We start from the raw sequence: 21292 nt of genomic DNA, 5'->3' as shown, positions 1-21292 counted from the left end.
TGTGTGTGTGTGTGTGTGTGTGTGTGTGTGTGTGTGTGTGTGTGTGTATACCACATCTTCTTTATCCATTCATCTGTTGATGGACACTTAGGTTGTTTTCATATCTTGGAAATTGTAAAAAATGCTGATTTGAACATTGGGGTGCACATATCTTTTCAAATTAGTGCGTGTTTTTGTTCTTGTTCTTGTTTTTTCCCCAGATAAATACCCAGAAGTAGAATTGCTGGGTCATATGGTAGTTCTATTTTTAGTTTTTTAAGAAACCTCCATACTGTTTTCCATAGTGGCTGCACCAATTTACATTCCCACCAAGAGTGTACAAGGGCTCTCTTTTCTCCACATCCTCACCAACATTTGTTATTTGTGGGATTTTTGATGATAGCTATTCTGACAGGTGTGAAGTGCTATTTCATTGTGGTTTTAATTTGCATTTCTCTGATGATTGATGACGTTAAGGATCTTTCCATGTGCCTATTGGCCATCTGTATGTCTTTGGAAAAGCGTTTATTCAGGCCTTTTGCCCTTTTTTTTTTTTTTAAACGTCTTTTTTGGAGTATAATTGCTTTACAATGGTGTGTTAGGTGCTGCTGTATAACAAAATGAATCAGCTATACATATACATATATCCCCATATCCCCTCCCTCTTGCGTCTCCCTCCCACCCTCCCTATCCCACCCCTCTAGGTGGTCACAAAGCACCGAGCTGATCTCCCTGTGCTATGTGGCTGCTTCCCACTAGCTATTTTACGTTTGGTAGTGTATATATGTCAATGCCACTCTCACTTCATCCCAGCTTACCCTTCCCCCTCCCCGTGTCCTCAAGTCCATTCTCTATGTCTGCGTCTTTATTCCTGTCCTGCCCCTAGTTCTTCAGAACCATTTTTTATTTATTTATTTATTTTTAGATTCCATACATATGTGTTAGCTTATGGTAGTTGTTTTTCTCTTTCTGACTTACTTCACTCTGTATGACAGACTCTAGGTCCATCCACCTCACTACAAATAACTCGATTTTGTTTCCTTTTATAGCTGAATAATATTCCATTGTATATATGTGCCACACCTTCTTTATCCATTCATCTGTCAGTGGAAACTTAGGTTGTTTCCATGACCTGGCTATTATAAATAGTGCTGCAGTGAACAATGTGGTACATGACTCTTTTAGAATTATGGTTTTCTCAGGATATATGCCCAGTAGTGGGATTGATGGGTTGTATGGTAATTCTATTTTTAGTTTTTTAAGGAAACTCCATAGTGTTCTCCATAGTGGCTGTATCAATTTACATTCCCACCAACAGCGTAGGAGGGTTCCCTTCTCTGCACACCCTCTCCAGCATTTATCGTTTGTAGATTTTTTTGATGATGGCCATTCTGACCACTGTGAGGTGATACCTCATTGTAGTTTTGATTTACATTTCTCTAATGATTAGTGATGTTGAGCATCATTTCATGTGTTTGTTGACAATCTGTATATCTTCTTTGGAGAAATGTCTATTTAGCTCTTCTGCCCATTTTTGGATTGGGTTGTTTGTTCTTTGATGTTGAACTGCATGAGCTGCTTGTATATTTTGGAGATTAATCCTTTGTCAGTTGCTTCATTTGCAAATATTTTCTACCATTCTGAGGGTTGTCTTTTCATCTCCTCTATGGTTTCCTTTGCTGTGCAAAAGCTTTTAAATTTCATCAGGTCCCATTTGTATATTTTTGTTTTTATTTCCATTTCTCCAGGAGCTGGGTCAAAAAGGATCTTGATGTGATTTAAGTCATACAGTGTTCTGCCTATATTTTCCTCTAAGAGTTTTATAGTGTCTTACATTTAGGTCTCTAATCCATTTTGAGTTTATTTTTGTGTATGGTGTTAGGTAGTGTTCTAATTTCATTCTTTTACATGTAGCTATCCTGTTTCCCCAGCACCACTTATTGAAGAGGCTTTCTTTTCTCCATTGTATATCCTTGCCTCCTTTGTCAAAGATAAGGTGACCATATGTGGGTGGGTTTATCTCTGGGCTTTCTATCCTGTTCCATTGATCTATATTTCTGTTTTTGTGCCAGTACTGTACTGTCTTGATTACTGTAGCTTTGTAGTATAGTCTGAAGTCTGGGAGCCTGATTCCTCGAGCTCCGTTTTTCTTTTTCAAGATTGCTTTGGCTATTTGGGATCTTTTGTGTTCCCATGCAAATTGTGCAATTTTTTGTTCTATTCTGTGAAAAATGCCATTGGTAGTTTGATAGGGATTGCACTGAATCCTATAGTATAGTCATTTTCACAATGTTGATTCTTCCAATCCAAGAACATGGTATATCTCTCCATCTGTCTGTATCATCTTTAGTTTCTTTCATCAGTGTCTTACAGTTTTCTGCATACAGGTCTACCTAGATAGGTTTATTCCTAGGTATTTTATTCTTTTTGTTGCAGTGGTAAATGGGAAAGTTCCCTTAATTTCTCTTTCAGATTTTTCATCATTAGTGTGTAGAAATGCAGAGATTTCTGTACATTAATTTTGTATCCTGCTACTTTACCAAATTCATTGATAGCTCTAGTAGTTTTCTGGTAACATCTTTAGGATTCTCTGTGAATAGTATCTTGTCATCTGCTACGAGTGACAGTTTTACTTCTTCTTTTCCGATTTGGATTCCTTTAATTTCTTTTTCTTCCCTGATTACCGTGGCTAGGACTTCCAACCTGTGTTGAATAATAGTGGTGAGAGTGGGCAACCTTGTCTTGTTCCTGATCTTAGAGGAAATGGTTTCAGTTTTTCACCATTGAGAATGATGTTGGCTGTGGGTTTGTCATATGTGGCCTTTATTATGTTGAGGTAAGTTCCCCCTATGCCTACTTTCTGGTGGGTTTTTATCATAAATGGGTGTTGAATTTTGTCAAAAGCTTTTTCTGCATCTATTGAGATGATCATATGCTTTTTCTCCTTCAATTTTGTTAATATGGTTTATCACATTGATTGATTTGCATATATTGAAGAATCCTTGCATTCCTGGAATAAACCCCACTTGATCATGGTGTATGATCCTTTTAGTGTGCTGTTGGATTCTGTTTGCTAGCATTTTGTTGAGGATTTTTGCACCTATGTTCATCAGTGCTATGGGCCTGTAGTTGTCGTTTTTTTGTGACATCTTTGTCTGGTTTTCGTATCAGGGTAATGGTGACCTCATCGAATGAGTTTGGGAGTGTTCCTCGCTCTGCTCTATTTTGGAAGAGTTTGAGAAGGATAGGTATTAGCTCTTCTCTAAATGTTTGATAAAATTGGCCTGTGAAGCCGTCTTGTCCTGGGCTTTTGTTTGTTGGAAGATTTTTAATCATAGTTTCAATTTCAGTGCTTGTGATTGGTCTGTTTATATTTTCTGTTTCTTCCTAGTTCAGTCTCAGAAGGTTGTGCTTTTCTAAGAATTTGTCCATTTCTTCCAGGTTATCCATTTTATTGGCATATAGTAGCTTGTAGTAATCTCTCATGATCCTTTGTATTTCTGCAGTGTCCGTTGTTACTTCTCCTTATTCATTTCTAATTCTGTTGATTTGAGTCTTTTCCCTTTTTTTCTTGATGAGCCTGGCTAAAGGTTTATCAATCTTCTTTATCTTCTCAGAGAACCACCTTTTAGTTTTATTGACCTTTGCTATCGTTTCCTTCATTTCATTTTCATTTATTTCTGATCTGATCTTTATGACTTCTTTCCTTGGGCTAACTTTGTGGGGTTTTTTGTTCTTTCTCTAATTGCTTTAGGTGTAAGTTTAGGTTGTTTATTTGAGATTTTTCTTGATGTAGGATTGTATTGCTATATACTTCCCTCTTAGAACTGCTTTTGCTGCATCCCATAGGTGTTGGATTGTTGTGTTTTCATTGTCATTTGTTTCTAGATATATTTTGATTTCCTCAGTGACCTCTTGGTTATTTAGTAGTGTATGGTTTAGCCTCCATGTGTTTGTATTTTTTACAGATCTTTTCCTGTAATTGATATCTTGGCTCATAGCGTTGTGGTCAGAAAAGATACTTGATACGATTTCAGTTTTCTTAAATCTACCAAGGCTTGATTTGTGACCCAAGGTATGATCTATCCTGGAGAATGTTCCATGAGCACTTGAGAAAAATGTGTATTCTGGTTTTTCTGGATGGAATGTCCTGTAAATATCAATTAAGTCCGTCTTTTTTAATGTATCATTTAAGGCTTGTGTTTCCTTATTTATTTTCATTTTGGATGATCTGTCCATTGGTGAAAGTGGGGTGTTAAAGTCCCCTACTCTGATTGTATTACTGTCGATTTCCCCTTTTATGGCTGTTAGTATTTGCCTTATGTATTGAGGTGCTCCTATGTTGGGTGCATAAGTATTTACAATTGTTATATCTTCTTCTTGGATTGATCCCATGATCATTATGTAGTGTCCTTGTCTCTTCTAATAGTCTTTGTTTTAAAGTCTATTTTGTCTGATATGAGAATTGCTACTCCAGCTTTCTTTTGATTTCCATTTGCATGGATTATCTTTCTCCATCTCCTCACTTTCAGTCTCTATGTATCCCTACGTCTGAGGTGGGTCTCTTGTAGACAGCTTATATATGGGTCTTGTTTTTGTATCCATTTAGCCAGTCTGTGTCTTTTGGTTGGAGCATTTAATCCATTTGCTTTAAGGTAATTATCCATATGTATGTTCCTATTACCGTTTTCTTAATTGTTTTTGGTTTGTTGTTGTAGGTCTTTTCCTTCTCTTGTGTTTCCTGCCTAGAGAAGTTCCTTTAGCATTTGTTGTAAAGCTGCTTTGGTGGTGCTGAATTCTCTTAGCTTTTGCTTGTTTGTAAAAGTTTTAATTTCTCCATCAAATCTGAACGAGATCCTTGCTGGGTAGAGTAATCTTGGTTGTACGTTTTTCCCTTTCATCACTTTAAATATGTCCTACCACTCCCTTCTGGCTTGTAGAGTTTCTCCTGAAAGATCAGCTCTTAACATTATTGGGATTCCCTTGTATGTTATTTGTTGGTTTTCCCTTGCTGCTTTTAATATTTTTTCTTTGTATTTAATTTTTGATAGTTTGATTAGTATGTGTTTTGGCATGTTTCTCCTTGATTTATCCTGTATGGGACTCTCTGCACTTCCTGGACTTGATTGACTATTTCCTTTCCCATATTAGGGAAGTTTTCAACTATAATCTCTTCAAAATATTTTCTCAGTCCTTTTCTTTTTCACTTCATCTTCTGGGACCCCTATAACTGGAATGTTGGTGCATTTAATATTGTCCCAGTGGTCTCCGAGACTGCCCTAAATTCTTTTCATTCTTTTTCTTTATTCTGCTCTGCAGTAGTTATTTCAACTATTTTATCATCCAGGTCACTTATCCATTCTTCTGCCTCAGTTATTCTGCTATTGATTCCTTCTAGAGAATTTTTAATTTCATTTATTGTGCTGTTCATCATTGTTTGTTTGCTCTTTAGTTCTTCTAGGTCCCTGTTAAAACGTTTCTTGTATTTTCTCCATTCTATTTCCAAGATTTTGCATCATCTTTACTATCATTACTCTGAATTCTTTTTCAGGTAGACTGCATATTTCCTTTTCATTTGTTTGGTGGGTTTTTACCTTGCTCCTTCATCTGCTGTGTATTTCTCTGTCTTCTTAATTTGCTTAACTTACTGTGTTTGGGGTTTCCTTTTAACAGGCTACAAGTTCATAGTTCCCATTTTTTTGGTGTCTGCCCCCAGTGGGTAAGTTTGGTTCAGTGGGCTGTGTAGGCTTCCTGGTGGAGGGGACTGGTGCTTGTGTTCTGATGGGTGAGTCTGGATCTTGTCTTTCTGGTGGGCAGGACCACGTCCAGTGGTGTGTTTTGGGGTGTCTGTGACCTTATTATGATTTTAGGCAGCCTCTCTGCTAATGGGTGGTGTTGTGTTCCTGTCTTGCTACTTGTTTGGCATGGGATATCCAGCACTGGAGCTTACTGATTGTTGAGTGGAGCTGGGTCTTAGCATTGAGATGGAGATCTCTGGGAGAGTTCTCACCGATTGATATTATGAGGGGCCAGGAAGTCTCTGGTGGACCAGTGTCCTGAACTTGGCCCTCCCCCCTCAGAGGCTCAGGCCTGACACCTGGGTGGAACACTAATACCCTGTCAGCCACATGGCTCAGAAGAAAAGGGAGATAAGAAATAAAAAAGAAAGAAAGAAAAATTAAAAATAAAGTTATTAAAATAAAAAAATTATTAAAATAAATAAATAACAAGTTAAAAAAAGAAAGAGAGCAACCAATCCCACAAACAAATCCACCAATGATAACAAGCACTAAAAACTATACTAAAAAGAAACAGACAGAAAGAACCCTAGGACAGATGGTAAAAGCAAACCTATACAGACAAAATCACACAAGGAAGCATACACATACACAATCACAAAAAGAAAAAGAAAAATATATATACATATATATATATAAAAGAAGAAAGCAAACAAATCAATAAACAAATCTACCAATGATAATAAGCTGTAAATACTAAACTAAGATAAACATAAAAGTAGAAACAAATTAGACACAGAAAGCAAACTCCAAGTCTACAGTTGCTCCCAAAGTCCACCGCCTCAGTTTTGGGATGATTCGTTGTCTATTCAGGTATTCCACAGATGCAGGGTACATCAAGTTGATTGTGGAGATTTAATCCGCTGCTCCTGATGCTGCATGGAGAGATTTCCCTTTCTCTTCTTTGTTCGCACAGCTCCTGGGGTTCAGCTTTGGATTTCCCCCTGCCTCTGCAGGTAGGTCGCCCTTTGGCATCTGTTCTTCACCCAGACAGGAGGGTGTTAAGGGAGCAATGATTCTGGGGCTCTGGCTCACTCAGGCCGGGGGAAGGGAGGGGTATGGTAGTTATAACTGGAATGCAGGGTGAGCCTGCGGTGGCAGAGGCTGGCAAGACATTGCAACAGCCTGAGGAACGCTGTGTATTCTCCCAGGGAAGTTGTCCGTGGATCACGGAACGCTGGCAGTGGCGGGCTGCACAGGCTCCCAGGACGGGAGATGTGGAGAGTGACCTGTGCTTGCACATAGGCTTCTTGGTGGCTGCAGCAGCAGCGTTAGTATTTCATGCCCGTCTCTGGTGTCCACGCTGATAGCTGTGGCTCATGCCTGTCTCTGGGGTTCATTTAGGCGGTGCTCTGAATCCCCTCTCCTCGCACACCCCGAAACAATGGTCTCTTCCCTCTTAGGCAAATCCATACTTTTTCCCAGACTCCCTTCTGGCTAGCTGTGGTGCACTAGCCCCCTTCAGACTGTGTTCATGCAGCCACCACCAGTCCCGTCCCTGGGATCTGACCTCCGAAGCCCGAGCCTCAGCTCCCAGCCCCCACCCGACCCAGCGGTTGAGCAGACAAGTCTTTCAGGTTGGTGAGTGCTGGTCGGCACTGATCCTCTGTGTGAGAATCTGTCCACTTTGCCCTCTGCACCCCTGTTGCTGTGCTCTCCTCCATGACTCCGAAGCTTCCCCCCCCCTGCCCACCCTCCATCCCCACCAGTGAAAGGGCTTCCTAGTGTGTGGAAACTTCCTCCTTCACGGCTCCCTCCCACTGGTGCAAGTCCCGTGCCTATCCTTTTGTCTCTGTTTTTTCTTTTTTCTTCTGCCCTACCCAGGTATGTGGGAAGTTTCTTGCCTTTTGGGAAGTCTGAGGTCTTCTGCAAGAATTCAGTAGGTGTTCTGTAGGAGTTGTTCCACATGTAGGTGTATTTTTGATGTAGTTATGGAAGGAAGGTGATCTCCATGTCTTTCTCCTCCACCATCTTGAAGTTCCTCCCTCCCCTTTTTTTTTATTGTTTTTTTTCTTTGATGTTGAGTTGTATGAACTGTTTATATATTTTGTATATTAACCCCTTATCAGTCTTATCATTTGCAAATATTTTCTCCCATTCAGTAGGTTGTCTTTTTGTTTTGTTGATGATTTCTATAGGCAGTATTTTAACAGATAAATTAGGTAAAATATCTGCTCAGAAGAAGATAAAAACTTTCAACTGTAACCTTAATCAAAGTTAGCTGCTTTAAAGTATTCTAGGAACTTCCCTGGTGGTCCAGTGGTAAAGAATCTGCCTTTCAATGCAGGGGATGCACGTTCAGTCCCTGGTTGGGGAACTAAGATCCCACATGCAGCTGGGCAACTAAGCCCTTGTGCCACAGCTACTGAGCTTGTGTACCTCAACAAGAGAGCCTGCGTGCTGCAAACCACAGAGCCCATGCACCCTGGAGCCTGCACACCACAACTAGAGAGAGAAAACCCGCATGACACAACTAGAGAGAAGCCCACGCACCGCAATGAAGAGCCCATACGCTGTAACGAAAGATCCTGAATGCCTCAGCAAAGATCTTGTGTGCCAGAACTAAGAAGTGACACAGCCAAAAAAATAAAGAAAATAAATAAAACGAATATTCAAAAAAAGTATTCTAGAATGCTCTATAAAATATTAGTTTGAAAATAATTGTATAAGATGAATAAGGGAGAAGACTATTACTGAATCATTAACTCTCTTTCAAAATAATTTGTATTTTCCTCTTTCCATGATTGTTCATGGTGTTCCCTCTGTTAAGAATGCTGACTACCAGCCTCATCCTTTGATGTCCATTTTTGCTTCCTTAGACCATTTTACTTTTTTTCAGGAAGGGGAACTTATTCATATCTTTCTACTCATTTGTATGATTATTATTTTTGTTTTGTTTTGTTTTGCGGTACGTGGGCCTCTCACTGCTGTGGCCTCTCCTGTTGCGGAGCACAGGCTCCGGACGCGCAGGCTCAGCGGCCATGGCTCACGGACCCAGCCGCCCCGCGGCATGTGGGATCTTTACGGACCGGGGCACGAACCCATGTCCGCTGCATCAGCAGGTGGACTCTCAACCACTGCGCCACCAGGGAAGCCCTGTATGATTATTATTTTACTTGTTAACGTATTTTAAACAGTTTTACTAAGTTAGTAGAAATGTACTGTAGACTTTTTTATCCACTGTAGCACTTAATTGGGCACATGTTGTTTAATCAGTAATGTTAAAATATTTAGACAGAAGCCTCATGAAAGAATTTTTTTTTTTTTTTGGCGGTATGCGGGCCTCTCACTGCTGTGGCCTCTCCCGTTGCGGAGCACAGGCTCCGGACGCGCAGGCTCAGCGGCCGTGGCTCACGGGCCCAGCCGCTCCGCGGCATGTGGGATCCTCCCGGACCAGGGCACGAACCCGTGTCCCCTGCATCGGCAGGCGGACTCTCAACCACTGCGCCACCAGGGAAGCCCGACATGAAAGAATTTAAGTTTCATAGATCAATAATCTAATCCTTCCCAACTTTGACAAGGAAAAAATGTTGAGTCAAATACGCTTCCTTAGTCACTGGATGCTGCTGAGTAATTAACATACAGGAGTTTCTAAAGATCAGGCTGTTACATGGACTCTTTCTGTCCATTCTTCTGTGGTCAGAAATGTCGAGTGAGTGGTTCTACAGGGAAATGCATAGTCTCTTACTGGAAAAATTCTGTAGGGAGTGAACTAACCAAAGGGAAGATGTTAGCACCCGTCTCTGACCTCAGTGTTCTATATTCCGGCTATAAACATGATACACATAAGGAGAGCCCCACAGTACACTTGCTCTTTATTTTTGCTGAGGATTCCCTTATATAGACGGTAAGCATAAAGCCATTTAGATAGCTCATCTGCTCCCTAAATAACATATAAAAGTGCTTAGGGCATAGAAAGCACTGGACAAATATTAGTTTTCACTTTAGCTTTTAATACCGTTTCATTCTTTAGAGCTATGCTGACCAAAGAGCCACTGGCCGCCCATGGGTACTGAACACTTGAAATATTACTTGTCTACCTTTATATGTGCTCAAAATATACACACTGAATTTCAAACACTTAGTATGGAAAAAAGGATATCAACTAGCTCATTAATAACTTTAATATTGATTGCATGGTAGTGTGGATATATTGAGTTAAATAAAATATATTATTTAAGTTAATTTCACCTGTTGCTTTTTTGTTTTATTAATGTGGCCACTAGAAAACTTAAAATTACATATGTGCCCACATTTATGGCTTGCATTATATTTCTGTTGGACAGAACTGCTTTAGAGAGACTCCCAGGTGTGTGGCAAGACAGCTGTACTGTAGATGTTCATCAAGGATCTTGATCATCTAAGAGGAAAAGAAGGAGAGCAAATTATAGCTGAGCAAATAGAAACTGTTCACTTATTAAAAATTGAAATTAAATTTGTTTTTTTTTTTACTGTTTTGTGGTCAGCTTTATCTTTAAGAAACTATAGCTAACATTTTATGTCTAATGGAAAATAAAATCCCTATTTCTAGGTTACTGGTTGGTTCACCATGGAGTGGCTTTCCTGAGAACCGAATGGGAGATGTGTATAAATGTCCTGTTGATCTATCCACCACTACATGTGAAAAACTGAATTTGCAAAGTAAGTTATAATTAGCAATGTGATTACTTTACACATAACAAAATCTCATTTGTTATATACCCAGCTGAAAAATAACAACAAAACCAATCATAGTTTTGTGTTTAAGGAATATAGACAGCTTTTGTTGCCTTTATGTCTGTAGTCATATGGGGCCCAACTGTATTCAAATTTCCAACACGGTTTGATGACCTGATAAGAAAGATGGATGCATGGGAAACGTGCTGCCTCCTGGGCCATCTATCCCCAGACTGTGGACCAGTTTCCACCGACATGTAGGATTATTTTGCTGGTTACTTATAGAAATCTGAGACTATCCATACTTCTCTCCCTCCTCAAAACAAACCATTAAGTATAGAAACATCAGTACTAGGGCTGATTTGGGGCGTGCTGAGGAACACTCTTTATTTCTGGTCATGTCTAAATGATTTCATTCTACTAAAAGAAATTCACAGTTTAGAATTCTTTGTAATTGTTTGCAATTGCTGCTTTTAATTATCCACAAAAGTAGACCTCTGTTTCCAGAAGTTAAGTAGTGAAGGAGAATTGGGAAAATAGTTTGATAAGGTAGCAGAGTTAAGAGACAATTTTTCTAATAAAAAAGAGATGATCCTATTTGTAGGGAGAGTGGAAGGAGGCAATAAAAAGGGAGTGACTACTGGTCAAGAATAAAGTTAACTGGATGGAATTAATGTCTCTGGTACCTGGGAAAATGAGTCTTAGGAAGAATGCTCTCTTCTCTGAAACACAAAGGAAAGAGAGGAGTCAGAATTCTAGAAGGACCTTTAGGTAAAGATGAGAGAAGTTGAGATTACCTTTCAAGTGTGATTATCTTCTTTGCAGTAGAGAGTGATGGGATCTGGGTTGAGTTTGGAGGCTTGAGAAGAAGGGTGAAGTTTTAAAACAGGTATCCTGGGAAATGGGGCATAAACTATATAATAAAACTTTTGAATACTCACCCCTAATATATATATTTTTATTATTTTAGAAATTTTATGCATATGCATATATACATATGAGCAGATGACTTAGCATAATTTATGTGTATACACATATACATAAACAGCATAATTTTATGTATATGTATACCTGTATGTGTACATATATGTATACACCTTGGCAGAGATTAGAGGATATGAGAAAATAATGATATCATTGAGAAGAATTTCAGTGTTCAGTAGCTCAAGAATGGATACAGCAGATGATGCCCTATTTGAGTGGGAGAGAGAAGGTTGGAGAGATTTCTCTATTATTCTACATGCTAGTGTCATGATTTCCTTTTAAAGTTCATTCACTATTGCTTTGAGCCAGATTCTACCATACGGCATCCTTTGATAACACTTTAAGGATATTTTTTTCCGATCCAGAATAAAGCTTTAGCTGGAGCCACCATGACCTTTGCAGACTCCACCCCCTAGGATCACATTCTGCAGATGTGATCACATATTTAAATGAGCTGCCAGATCACTGAAGGCATCTCATTTCCATACACTTCATTATATAACACGAGCACTAAATTCAATGCTACATGTAAACCTGAGTGTACATTGAAAAAAAATGGCTTTAAATAAATGATGATTTAACCACTCTTAAAAATCTTCTCCCCTTTGAAAGCTTCCACGAGCATTTCCAATGTTACTGAGATGAAAACCAACATGAGCCTTGGCTTGACACTGACAAGGAACGTGGGAACGGGTGGATTTCTCGTGAGTGTTTACTTTTCAAATCCTCATTCCTCTCAAGAAAGTGTGAAGTCAGTGTCTTCTCACCATCCCTCCTAGCAAGCCATATCTTGAGGTTTAAATGTTGGAGCTTGATTTTGGATAAGACATGCTAGATGGAGAGCCAACATGAAAGAACAATATGTTGATATGTAGATGTCTTAAGATATTTAGTAAAACCATTGCCACAGAATGTTTTGGAAAAAGGGATCAGAAGGAACACCGATTCTTTACCCTTGAAAATGTGCTTTGTATTTGTTGATAACAGCAGAATTCTAGCGCTCATTTCTCCTTCCTGTAGGAACATTCAGGATAGGTACTGCAAATTCAGAAAGTAGGTTTCAAAGCTACAAAGTACTTTTATTTTTAATCGTTTCTGATAATCATTGACCAATCTGATATTATTTAAGGCATGGCTTGATCTCATCTTATTTCATGTTAATGTGTACTCTCATTTAGTTTCTAGAAAGCTGTGAAAAGACCACCACAAATCAGTAAAAGAGAATGCCTTATTTAACAAGAGGTCTGGGGACAATTAATTGGTGAATAACTTGCATATCCAAATATACTTCTGAGTGAATTAAAAAGTTAATATAAAAAACTAGAAGAAAATGGAAGTTTTCTGAAAGAGAGAATAATTCCTGAGCTTGGGACTAACAAAAAAATAACATAGAAAACTGTTGAAAAGATGCAACTGTAAAAAAATGAAAACCATCACACACCAAAAAAAAAAAAAAAAAAAGTGTTTAAAGGCAAACAAAAACCCAGTCTCATCTGACATTTCTGCCAGTCCATGTAGGTGTAACCTAGTTGTATAGCCCTGTTAAAGTAGTCTTAGAAAGTTTACTTTAACTTTACATTGGTTATGACATGCTACATTGATATGCTAACTTAAAAGCTTGGGTGTATAACCAGATTGCTCTAAAAATGTAATCAATTTTGAATAATATCATTCTATTTTTACTGAGAGATATTAGAGAGACCTTGGTACCACTAACTGAATTAAGTGTTGCTTATGATATGTGTTAGATCAATGCATACATGAATATTGCAATGAATCTTCCTGTTTATGATCTTCTGAAGTCTTTATCATAAGGTTGCTTTTGTCTTTTTTTTTTAAGTTGAATAAATTAAGAAAAACATTAAGATACAGGGATTATAGAATGTGCTTCAAAGTTTTTAGTCTGTAACTTCAGATTTTTAATGTGTAACTATAGATTTTTATATGCAAAATAAAACATTTTGTAAATCTTATTTATAAATAAATTACAAGAGAATTTGAGAGATTAACAGTCAATGTAGCAAGTAGAAGGAAGGAGGGAGGGAGGGAAAGAGAAAAAAAAAGAAAAGAAAAAAGCCAAAGTCTTCTTTCCATACCTAAAAGGTCAAAATCTTAAGATACTCTTAAGAATTCTGTGGAAAAGACTGACAATCATCACATTTTTTTTTTTTTTTTGAACCTTCTTAAGTTCCGGGCTTAAAGCAGGAATGTTGTTCTGGCATTAACAATTGGCATATTCTAATTTCAACTCCTTAATGCTGTTTTCCATTGCTTTTAAAACAAAAAAAAATCTTTTTTAATACTTCATGAGTTAGTATTTTTAAGGGTGATTAAGAGAAACCAACTTGGGGGTGGGGATATAGGAATCAGTAGTTGGTATCTTATTCGGTATACTAACCCAAGGCATCAGTAGTGATTTCTCCCTAACTAATTGGCAAAATGAACCAGTTTTATAAGGGAAAAACTATGCCTTGTTCATTGAGCATGAAATATGACCACAGCAGCTTCTCCTTTGAGCTACCAACAATTAAAGTGGGTCAAATAAGTTCCCTTTCATTCTTCCAATCACTCTTTGCAAGTCCACACTTTTAAGTTTTAATAATTGGTCCACAGCTTTACATAAGGTTAAACTGTATAGATTTGTTTTTAAGATCATCACTAGACTTCTCTTCCCCATTTTTTCTCCTTTCACATCTAACGATTTGAATATTATTTAATCTAATGTTTCCCACGTGATTTAATCATGATTTAATCAGGAGTTCTTGGCATTCAAGGGCTGCTGAAAGGGAGAGCTTTGGGGTCAGGTCAGTGGAGATATTAATAGTTGGAGTATGATGTGCACAAGAAGACAAACGCCAGCTTTGATAACTGAAGGTTCTAGGGGCCAGAAGTATGGGGTTCTGAAGTCCTCAAAGAAATACTTTGATAACTACAGAGTTGAAAACTGGCGGTTCATGAACCTCCTTTGTGTTTGTTTAGCACGTAGAGTGTTTCAGGTTTTTGTTAACTATAAATTTTCACACAAAATTCTCTCTTTGACTCTCCTTGAGAATTTGGGAGGTCTGGCCACACGGGGCCTGTTGCACACCAGCCCACAGGCAGGAGCCACAATGGTCTGCCCTGCACAGAAAGCGTGGGCTCTTCATTCACCATGGTGTCTACACCTGGCTGGAGCTCTCTTCCAGGCTGCCTGCCTGGCCCATGGGGACGTGAGGACTTAGGGGTTTCTGCTGAAGAGTATAAATGGAAGGGACAGGAGGAGACCTATGTTCAAGGAATAACAATGATAATGATGCTGGCTAACAATTATATATCCCTTGCTATTTACCCAGCACTGTTCTAAGTGTTTATAGCTATAGACTCATTTCGTCTTCACAGCAGCCTTAAGTTAGGAGGAGGTCTGATCATCCTCATTTTACAGATGAAGTAGCTGAGACCCAGGTATCTGAGAGACAAAAAATGAACTTTGCACGCATTTTTCTCCTGGGTGTTCTCTGGAAGGACAGCACCCCTTTTGTCGAGCTTGGTGGGTGACCTGATGGGCTCCTCCCTACACTGACAGTCCCAGTGCTCCGGTCCCCAAGACGCCTGACACCAGGCACAGCACATCTGCCACCCTCTCCCTCCCGTCTGTGGGCTCCAGTGCACTTTCTCTCAAAGGCACTGTTGACTTGTTAGTTTCAAGAGTTGACGATTCCTAGAGTCTTATAAGAGAATAGAAATAGTCCTGAGTTTCACAAATGGCGAGGTGGAGGGTTAACGTTTTCCATGTGTTTTGTCATTGTTTTCATTTCTTTTAAGACCTGTGGTCCCCTGTGGGCACAGCAGTGCGGAAATCAGTTTTACACAACCGGGTTATGCTCTGATGTCAGTCCCAATTTTCAGCTCCTGACCAGCTTTTCACCTGCAGTTCAGAGTAAGTTATGAATGTGCAGAGGGTCTGAGCAATGCCTTACCTTAAAGGAGGGGAAAAATTGTATCAACAAGTGCCATCCTTTTTTACTTTGTCTCATTTGTATGTGGATGTGATTTTGCCTTACCTATGGATATATGTTTCTTTCGTCGTTTCCTGTGTAGCCTGCCCTTCCCTCATAGATGTTGTGGTTGTATGTGATGAATCAAACAGTATTTACCCCTGGGATGCAGTAAAGAACTTTTTGGAAAAATTTGTGCAAGGCCTGGATATAGGCCCCACAAAGACACAGGTATGGACATCCATTATATATATACTAACCCACGGCTTTCGTTCTGAGAAAATATTATTAGAGATGAGGTCTTTATCTTTGCATTTGTCAAATCCCCATATTAAAGGCATTTAATGGTAATCTTGAAAGTTAACTGAAATTTGTGCTACACTGAGTTATTCTATCTATGACTTCCCCTAATGCTAGTCTTTAAGCTTGGATTTCTATTCCTGATTCAGGCATCAGATATGTGTATAGCATCTTAATTCTCTTTAGATGCTTATTTTTTCCTCCACTAACTTATGAACTAATCAATACATTTAGAAATCCAATATGTATTTTTTTTACACACGCTTGGACGAATGATGACTTTCTTTTACTTATTCTTTACTGGTGAAAAAATTATCTTTGAATTTTTATAAGTAAGTTCATAGCATAATTCTACCATTTATTATTTTATAGTCTTTTGTCATATTCTAGTCTAGCCTTCCATTTTTCACACAGGACAAGTCTTTTCAATACTTTTGAATAACTTTTTATGTTTTAAAGAGTCTTTAATTTGGTTTTCTGTCTTCCTGAGGTAGGCAAGCAAAACTCAGGAGCAGAAACGTCATGCTTTTATAACGCTGAATAGCATTTTTTAAGTTTCAGGGTTTTTTCTTTCTTTCTTTCTTGTTGGATCTGCTATTTCGTGGGCCATCCTGGTTGTAGCAGGACATTGATCCAATATCAACAGGAATCAATTCACAGAGTTACTAGTTCCTGGGTTGCATCTGGTGCTCCAGGGGCCAACAATTGTTGGAACACTTTTCTGAAAAGCTTTCCAGTTATCTATATTGAAATTTGCTTTTCTGCTTCCCTATACAGTATTATAAAATATTGTTATATATTTTCCCTATTGACATTGCTTTTCAATACCAAGAGGACATTAGTATCTGTCAAAACTTTGGAGGTTTCACTGTGGGCTTTCACCAGAAAATAAAATAAAATTTCTGTTAAATAAGACTAGGTATAGTACTGGTTTCTGGAGAGCATCACTGTTAAGGCCCTCATAAGAGAAGTTTTCATCTGTATCTGCTTATTTTCTCTGTTTCTGAATGGGTTTCCCCCATAACGTGACTTATTGTATTTAATAGTCTCTTGTGTGGAATTCCTGGCCTTCCTCTTCTATCTTCCAATCCCGATGCACCTTCTTCGTCTCTAGAGGTGGTTTTACTCAGTATCTTCTCTTCCGTTCTAAATGTGACCTTTCTTTAAGCCCTACTATACCACATTTCTTTAAATCTTCTCTTCCACCTTTATCTTTTGCACATAGAAGTTATGGGGCTGTGTCAGGGGGTCACCATTCTCTTCCTATCACCTTAGATTTTGAAATCCTTAGAGTTATTTTTGATCGTTTCCTCTCTCTCAAATCTTACATCCTATCCTAAAGAGGAGGGTTCAGTAATATATTTTTTGTCATTTTTCCAGTGCCTAGTTAACAGCCTTCCTAGAGAAAGTAGCTGATTGAACTCAGAAATCCAGGCCTTGCCCTTCCTGTCTTCCTTACACATTGACCTCTATTTCAGAGACCCTTTTACCACTGATCCCTCATCACCATTCCTATTCTGGAAGCCCCAAATCCTAGGCATAGAGGGTGATCTCAATGCTGAGAACAAGGACGTTAACAGAAGTGTCTGACCTCCTTGATCTGAAGGATTAGGGTATGTGCCCAAACATCTTGGTCAGAAGTTGTTCTGCCTCTCGGCCCTCTCAAATAAGACCCTCTCCAATGGCATTTTCCCTGAAGACCAGAAACTTCCTGCCCTAAATGCACATAGAGCAGCTTTCTTTCTAACGTCTGTGATTAGAGGAAATCCAGCACAACAAAAACATTCATGTTGACCGCATTGATTAGCACATCACTTTTTCTTGTATTCAACTATAATTCTTTGTTTATTATATAATTATCCTCACTTGATGAGATGTTCTATTCCATCCATGATTGCTTATAATTGTTTACATGTTTATATCCATTGGTAACTAGAAAATCTATTTATATCATTTGAATCTTCCTGTTAAGAACTTAATATTCATCCATATGGCAGTGCTTAAAAATCTACAACTATTACTCTTGAGAATCAAATGGTACACAAATGGCACATTATCTTGCTTGTCAGTAAGTAAGGCTGCCCTGCACTGATGGCCTCTGACCAGGAAGTTATTCCACTGGAAGAAAAATAACTATTCTTAAGAAAAATGTTGGAAATGATTCCCTTAAGCTATCAGCCCATGTCTAAATGCACTTTCGATTTTTATTATATTGGTTAAATAGGAGTGATTTATAACTTAATGACAAACCTGTAATAAACTTCTTTTCTCTTGAAGGTGGGCTTAATTCAATATGCCAATTATCCAAGAGTGGTGTTTAACCTGAACACTTTTAAAACCAAAGATGAAATGATTAAAGCAACATCCCAGACATCCCAGTATGGTGGAGACCTCACAAATACATTCAAAGCAATTCAGTATGCAAGGTAAGTTATGTTGCTAATAGGCTAATATTTTGATAAAATAGAGGTGCTCATAAGTACTAAAAAGGAAAGACGAAGAAAAGTAAATATGTGGTACCTACACTTAAATCAGAACTGGTAGAGAAGAAAAGTCTGAACATTCTGTTACTTGAATACTTTGAGAAGGCAGTAGGGGATGACATTTTTAAATCTTTGATTTCTAGAACTTTTATAAGATATTACATAATTTTTTAAGATTTTACATGAAGTAAGTACAGTGAAATTAAAAGACCTTAGTTTAAGTTGGCAATGGAGCAATCTGCATTTATTTGTTAATGTTTATCAAGGCCACAGACAACTTGAGCTACTGGAGCACTTCATGCAAATTTAGAAGAGCCAGAGATTGCTAAGTGTTAATGACCTAGAAGTCTGAATTGAATTGAAGGGCTCATTCTACTTATAACAGGCTGGGGCGGTGTGAATTTCACAGCTGTGTAACATTCTCCTAATTCTTTGCTCAGTGTCTCTTATTTTCTCAGCACTGCTGACCTTCATCTTCACTCTGCTTTAATCAGATAGCTTTACAAAAAATGCTAACTATTCTCCTACTGTTAAAAAAGAAATGAGAACTGTAGGTTCACCTTCCCTTAAACCTACTTCCTGCCCTTTTTCATCGAGTTGTGGGTTCCTTCCTTCCACTGCCATAACTCCTTGAAAGAAGTGTCTATGCTCCCTTCTCCACATCCTTGAAACCTATGGCTCTGCCATCAGGTAAACATGGTCCTGCCTTAAGCCTCATCCTCTTTAGCTTCCCTGAACATTTGACAATAATGAGCACGCACTGCTGTTTCTACTCCAGTTGCCATGACGCCACACACTTCTAGAAAACCTGCCAACTTTTCATCAACAAGTTTGCATCTTCACTGGCTCCTTTTCCTAATTTTTCTTCACCAGACAGAGCCCGCTCTTTTATAGCCCTGTTCTCTTAGGCATTGTATCCATTGTATACACATGAGCCATCAGCCCTGCCTGGGTTACCCCATTGCTTTGTCATTAGCCCTGACCTCTCTCCTACAATGCACACAGGCATCCAGCTGGTGCTGAAAATCCTTATTTGGAGTGTTGGCTCACTAATCAAATTCAGTACATTCGAAACTGGCCTTACTCTTTTCCCTGCCCCTCCTCATGACTCTGCCATTTTGATTCATGTGTCCACCTTTGCCCCTAGTCATTCAGACTAAAACCTTGATGGTTTACTTTATTCTTTCTGCTCCTCCTTAGGTCACATATCTGGTCAGTCACCACATCCTGTCCTTTTTTTTTCTGAATTTCCTATTTTATCTGTCCCTTCTTTTTTTAGTATATTCTGTGTTCTAGTTGCTGCTTCTATCAACTGCCTACTTTCCCTGTATATCTCAAAAGTAGATTCCCTACAAGAGAAGATATGATTGGTTTGGTTAACCTTTTTTGTCCCTATTAAGATGTCCTTTGGAGCCAAGCCATCTCAGAGGCCGCTGGCCAATTGCCATTATGTGAAGTACCCGTCCTGTTCCAGTAAAGTAGACTTAGGGGAAGACTAAGATGACATAGAAAAATGGCCTCGTAGGAGTTAGAAACAGCAAAGGGCCTGTATTTTTCGCAGGGAATGTGGGTGTTGCATTTTTCCCTGGTAAAAGCCCTGGGGCCTGGCAAGCTTCCTTCTCAAGGAGAATGGCCACTTTCTGTTAAAATGGGACTCATACGGCTTTCATGATCTTTTCAAAACTTTTTCTCCCCAGCATCCCTGTCTCACCACAATTTCCCGAGCTAACAGGACTCTTTCCATTGTTAGGAGAGTCACCTAACTTCTCACACCTTCTGGAATTTAATTACTTCTATTTTCTTTCTCTTCTTCTTCCTCCTTCTTCATCGGTTTCTTTTCTTTTCTTTTTTTTTTTTTTGCGGTACACGGGCCTCTCACTGTTGTGGCCTCTCCCGTTGCAGAGCACAGGCTCCGGACGCGCAGGCTCAGGGGCCATGGCTCACGGGCCCAGCCGCTCCGCGGCATGTGGGATCTTTCCGGACCGGGGCACGAACCCGTGTCCCCTGCATTGGCAGGCGGACTCTCAACCACTGCGCCACCAGGGAAGCCCTTCATCAGTTTCTTTACAAGAACAAATAGCATTCCGATACTCTTTTAGTAAATATTGCCATTTTCCATTGATCTTATCTGAGTGCCCACACTTACAATTTACTGTTCCAAGCCCTGCAGGGAATCAAAACTAAATGAGGCATAGTTTCCACCCTCAGCAAACTTATAATCCTACATGAGCTCTACTGTATGTCATAAAGCGTATAATTCACTCAAAAATTATTTGATGTGGGTACAAGAATTCAAATTTGGCTGAGAGATATTTTTCCATATTTCTATATTCTGCTATGTAGAATACAAAAAAAGCTTTAGGAAATAAAATGATAGTCTTAGTTTTACACATGTTGAATTTAAAGAGCTCCTTATACTTTCAGGTGAAAATATTCAATGCGTTGAATATAGAAACTTGAAGATAGGAGGGATGAATGGAAGCAAATATAGACTTTAACTTGTCATCATGTAGGTGGTGGTAGTGAACCTATATGATGACACCAGAAAGAATGTGCAACAAGAGAATCCAACAGACAGAAAAAAAAGTTGTTGGACAACTTGTTAAACATCTAGAAACAAAATAAAGCTGAATCCCTGCCTCACTCCTTGAATCAAAATAAATTTCAGCTGGACCACCAATTTAAATCTAAGAAAATGAAACCATTAAAAGACTATGAGAAAACTTGGGTGATTAAAGAGAAAAGTCTTAGAGATAAGTCCTTTTAAAATACCATGTCAAATATAAAAGACACGCAAAGTTGGTGGAATTATTTTTTTTATAAATTTATTTATTTATTTGTTTTTTACTTTTGGCTGCATTGGGTCTCATTGCTGTGCACGGGCTTTCTCTAGTTACAGCGAGCAGGGGCTACCCTTTGTTGTGGTGCGTGGGCTTCTCATTGTTGTAGCTTCTCTTGTTGCGGAGCACGGGCTCTAGGCACACAGGCTTCAGTAGTTGCAGCATGCGGGCTCAGTAGTTTGGGCTTGTGGGCTCTAGAGCACAGGCTCAGTAGTTGTAGCACACGGGCTTAGTTGCTCCATGGTATGTGGGATCTTCCCGGACCAGGGCTCGAACCC

General features: G+C 39.0%; 1 protein-coding gene across 1 annotated transcript in view; it reads left to right on the top strand.

Moving 5' to 3' along the window:
• ITGA2 (integrin subunit alpha 2) overlaps positions 1 to 21292 on the top strand; it is a 106983-nt gene that overhangs the window by 39868 nt on the left and 45823 nt on the right. The window contains exons 3-7 of the mRNA XM_027101133.1: positions 10309 to 10418; positions 12030 to 12121; positions 15219 to 15333; positions 15495 to 15622; positions 17969 to 18117. Of these exons, the coding sequence (XP_026956934.1) occupies positions 10309 to 10418; positions 12030 to 12121; positions 15219 to 15333; positions 15495 to 15622; positions 17969 to 18117 (594 nt within the window). The remainder of the gene's footprint in view (positions 1 to 10308; positions 10419 to 12029; positions 12122 to 15218; positions 15334 to 15494; positions 15623 to 17968; positions 18118 to 21292) is intronic.

Source organism: Aethalodelphis obliquidens, unplaced genomic scaffold, assembly GCF_003676395.1.
Source record: "Aethalodelphis obliquidens isolate GAN/ISIS:26980383/991018 unplaced genomic scaffold, ASM367639v1 scaffold4, whole genome shotgun sequence".
Taxonomy (NCBI): domain Eukaryota; kingdom Metazoa; phylum Chordata; class Mammalia; order Artiodactyla; family Delphinidae; genus Aethalodelphis; species Aethalodelphis obliquidens.
This window is presented reverse-complemented; position numbering and strand designations above follow the sequence as displayed.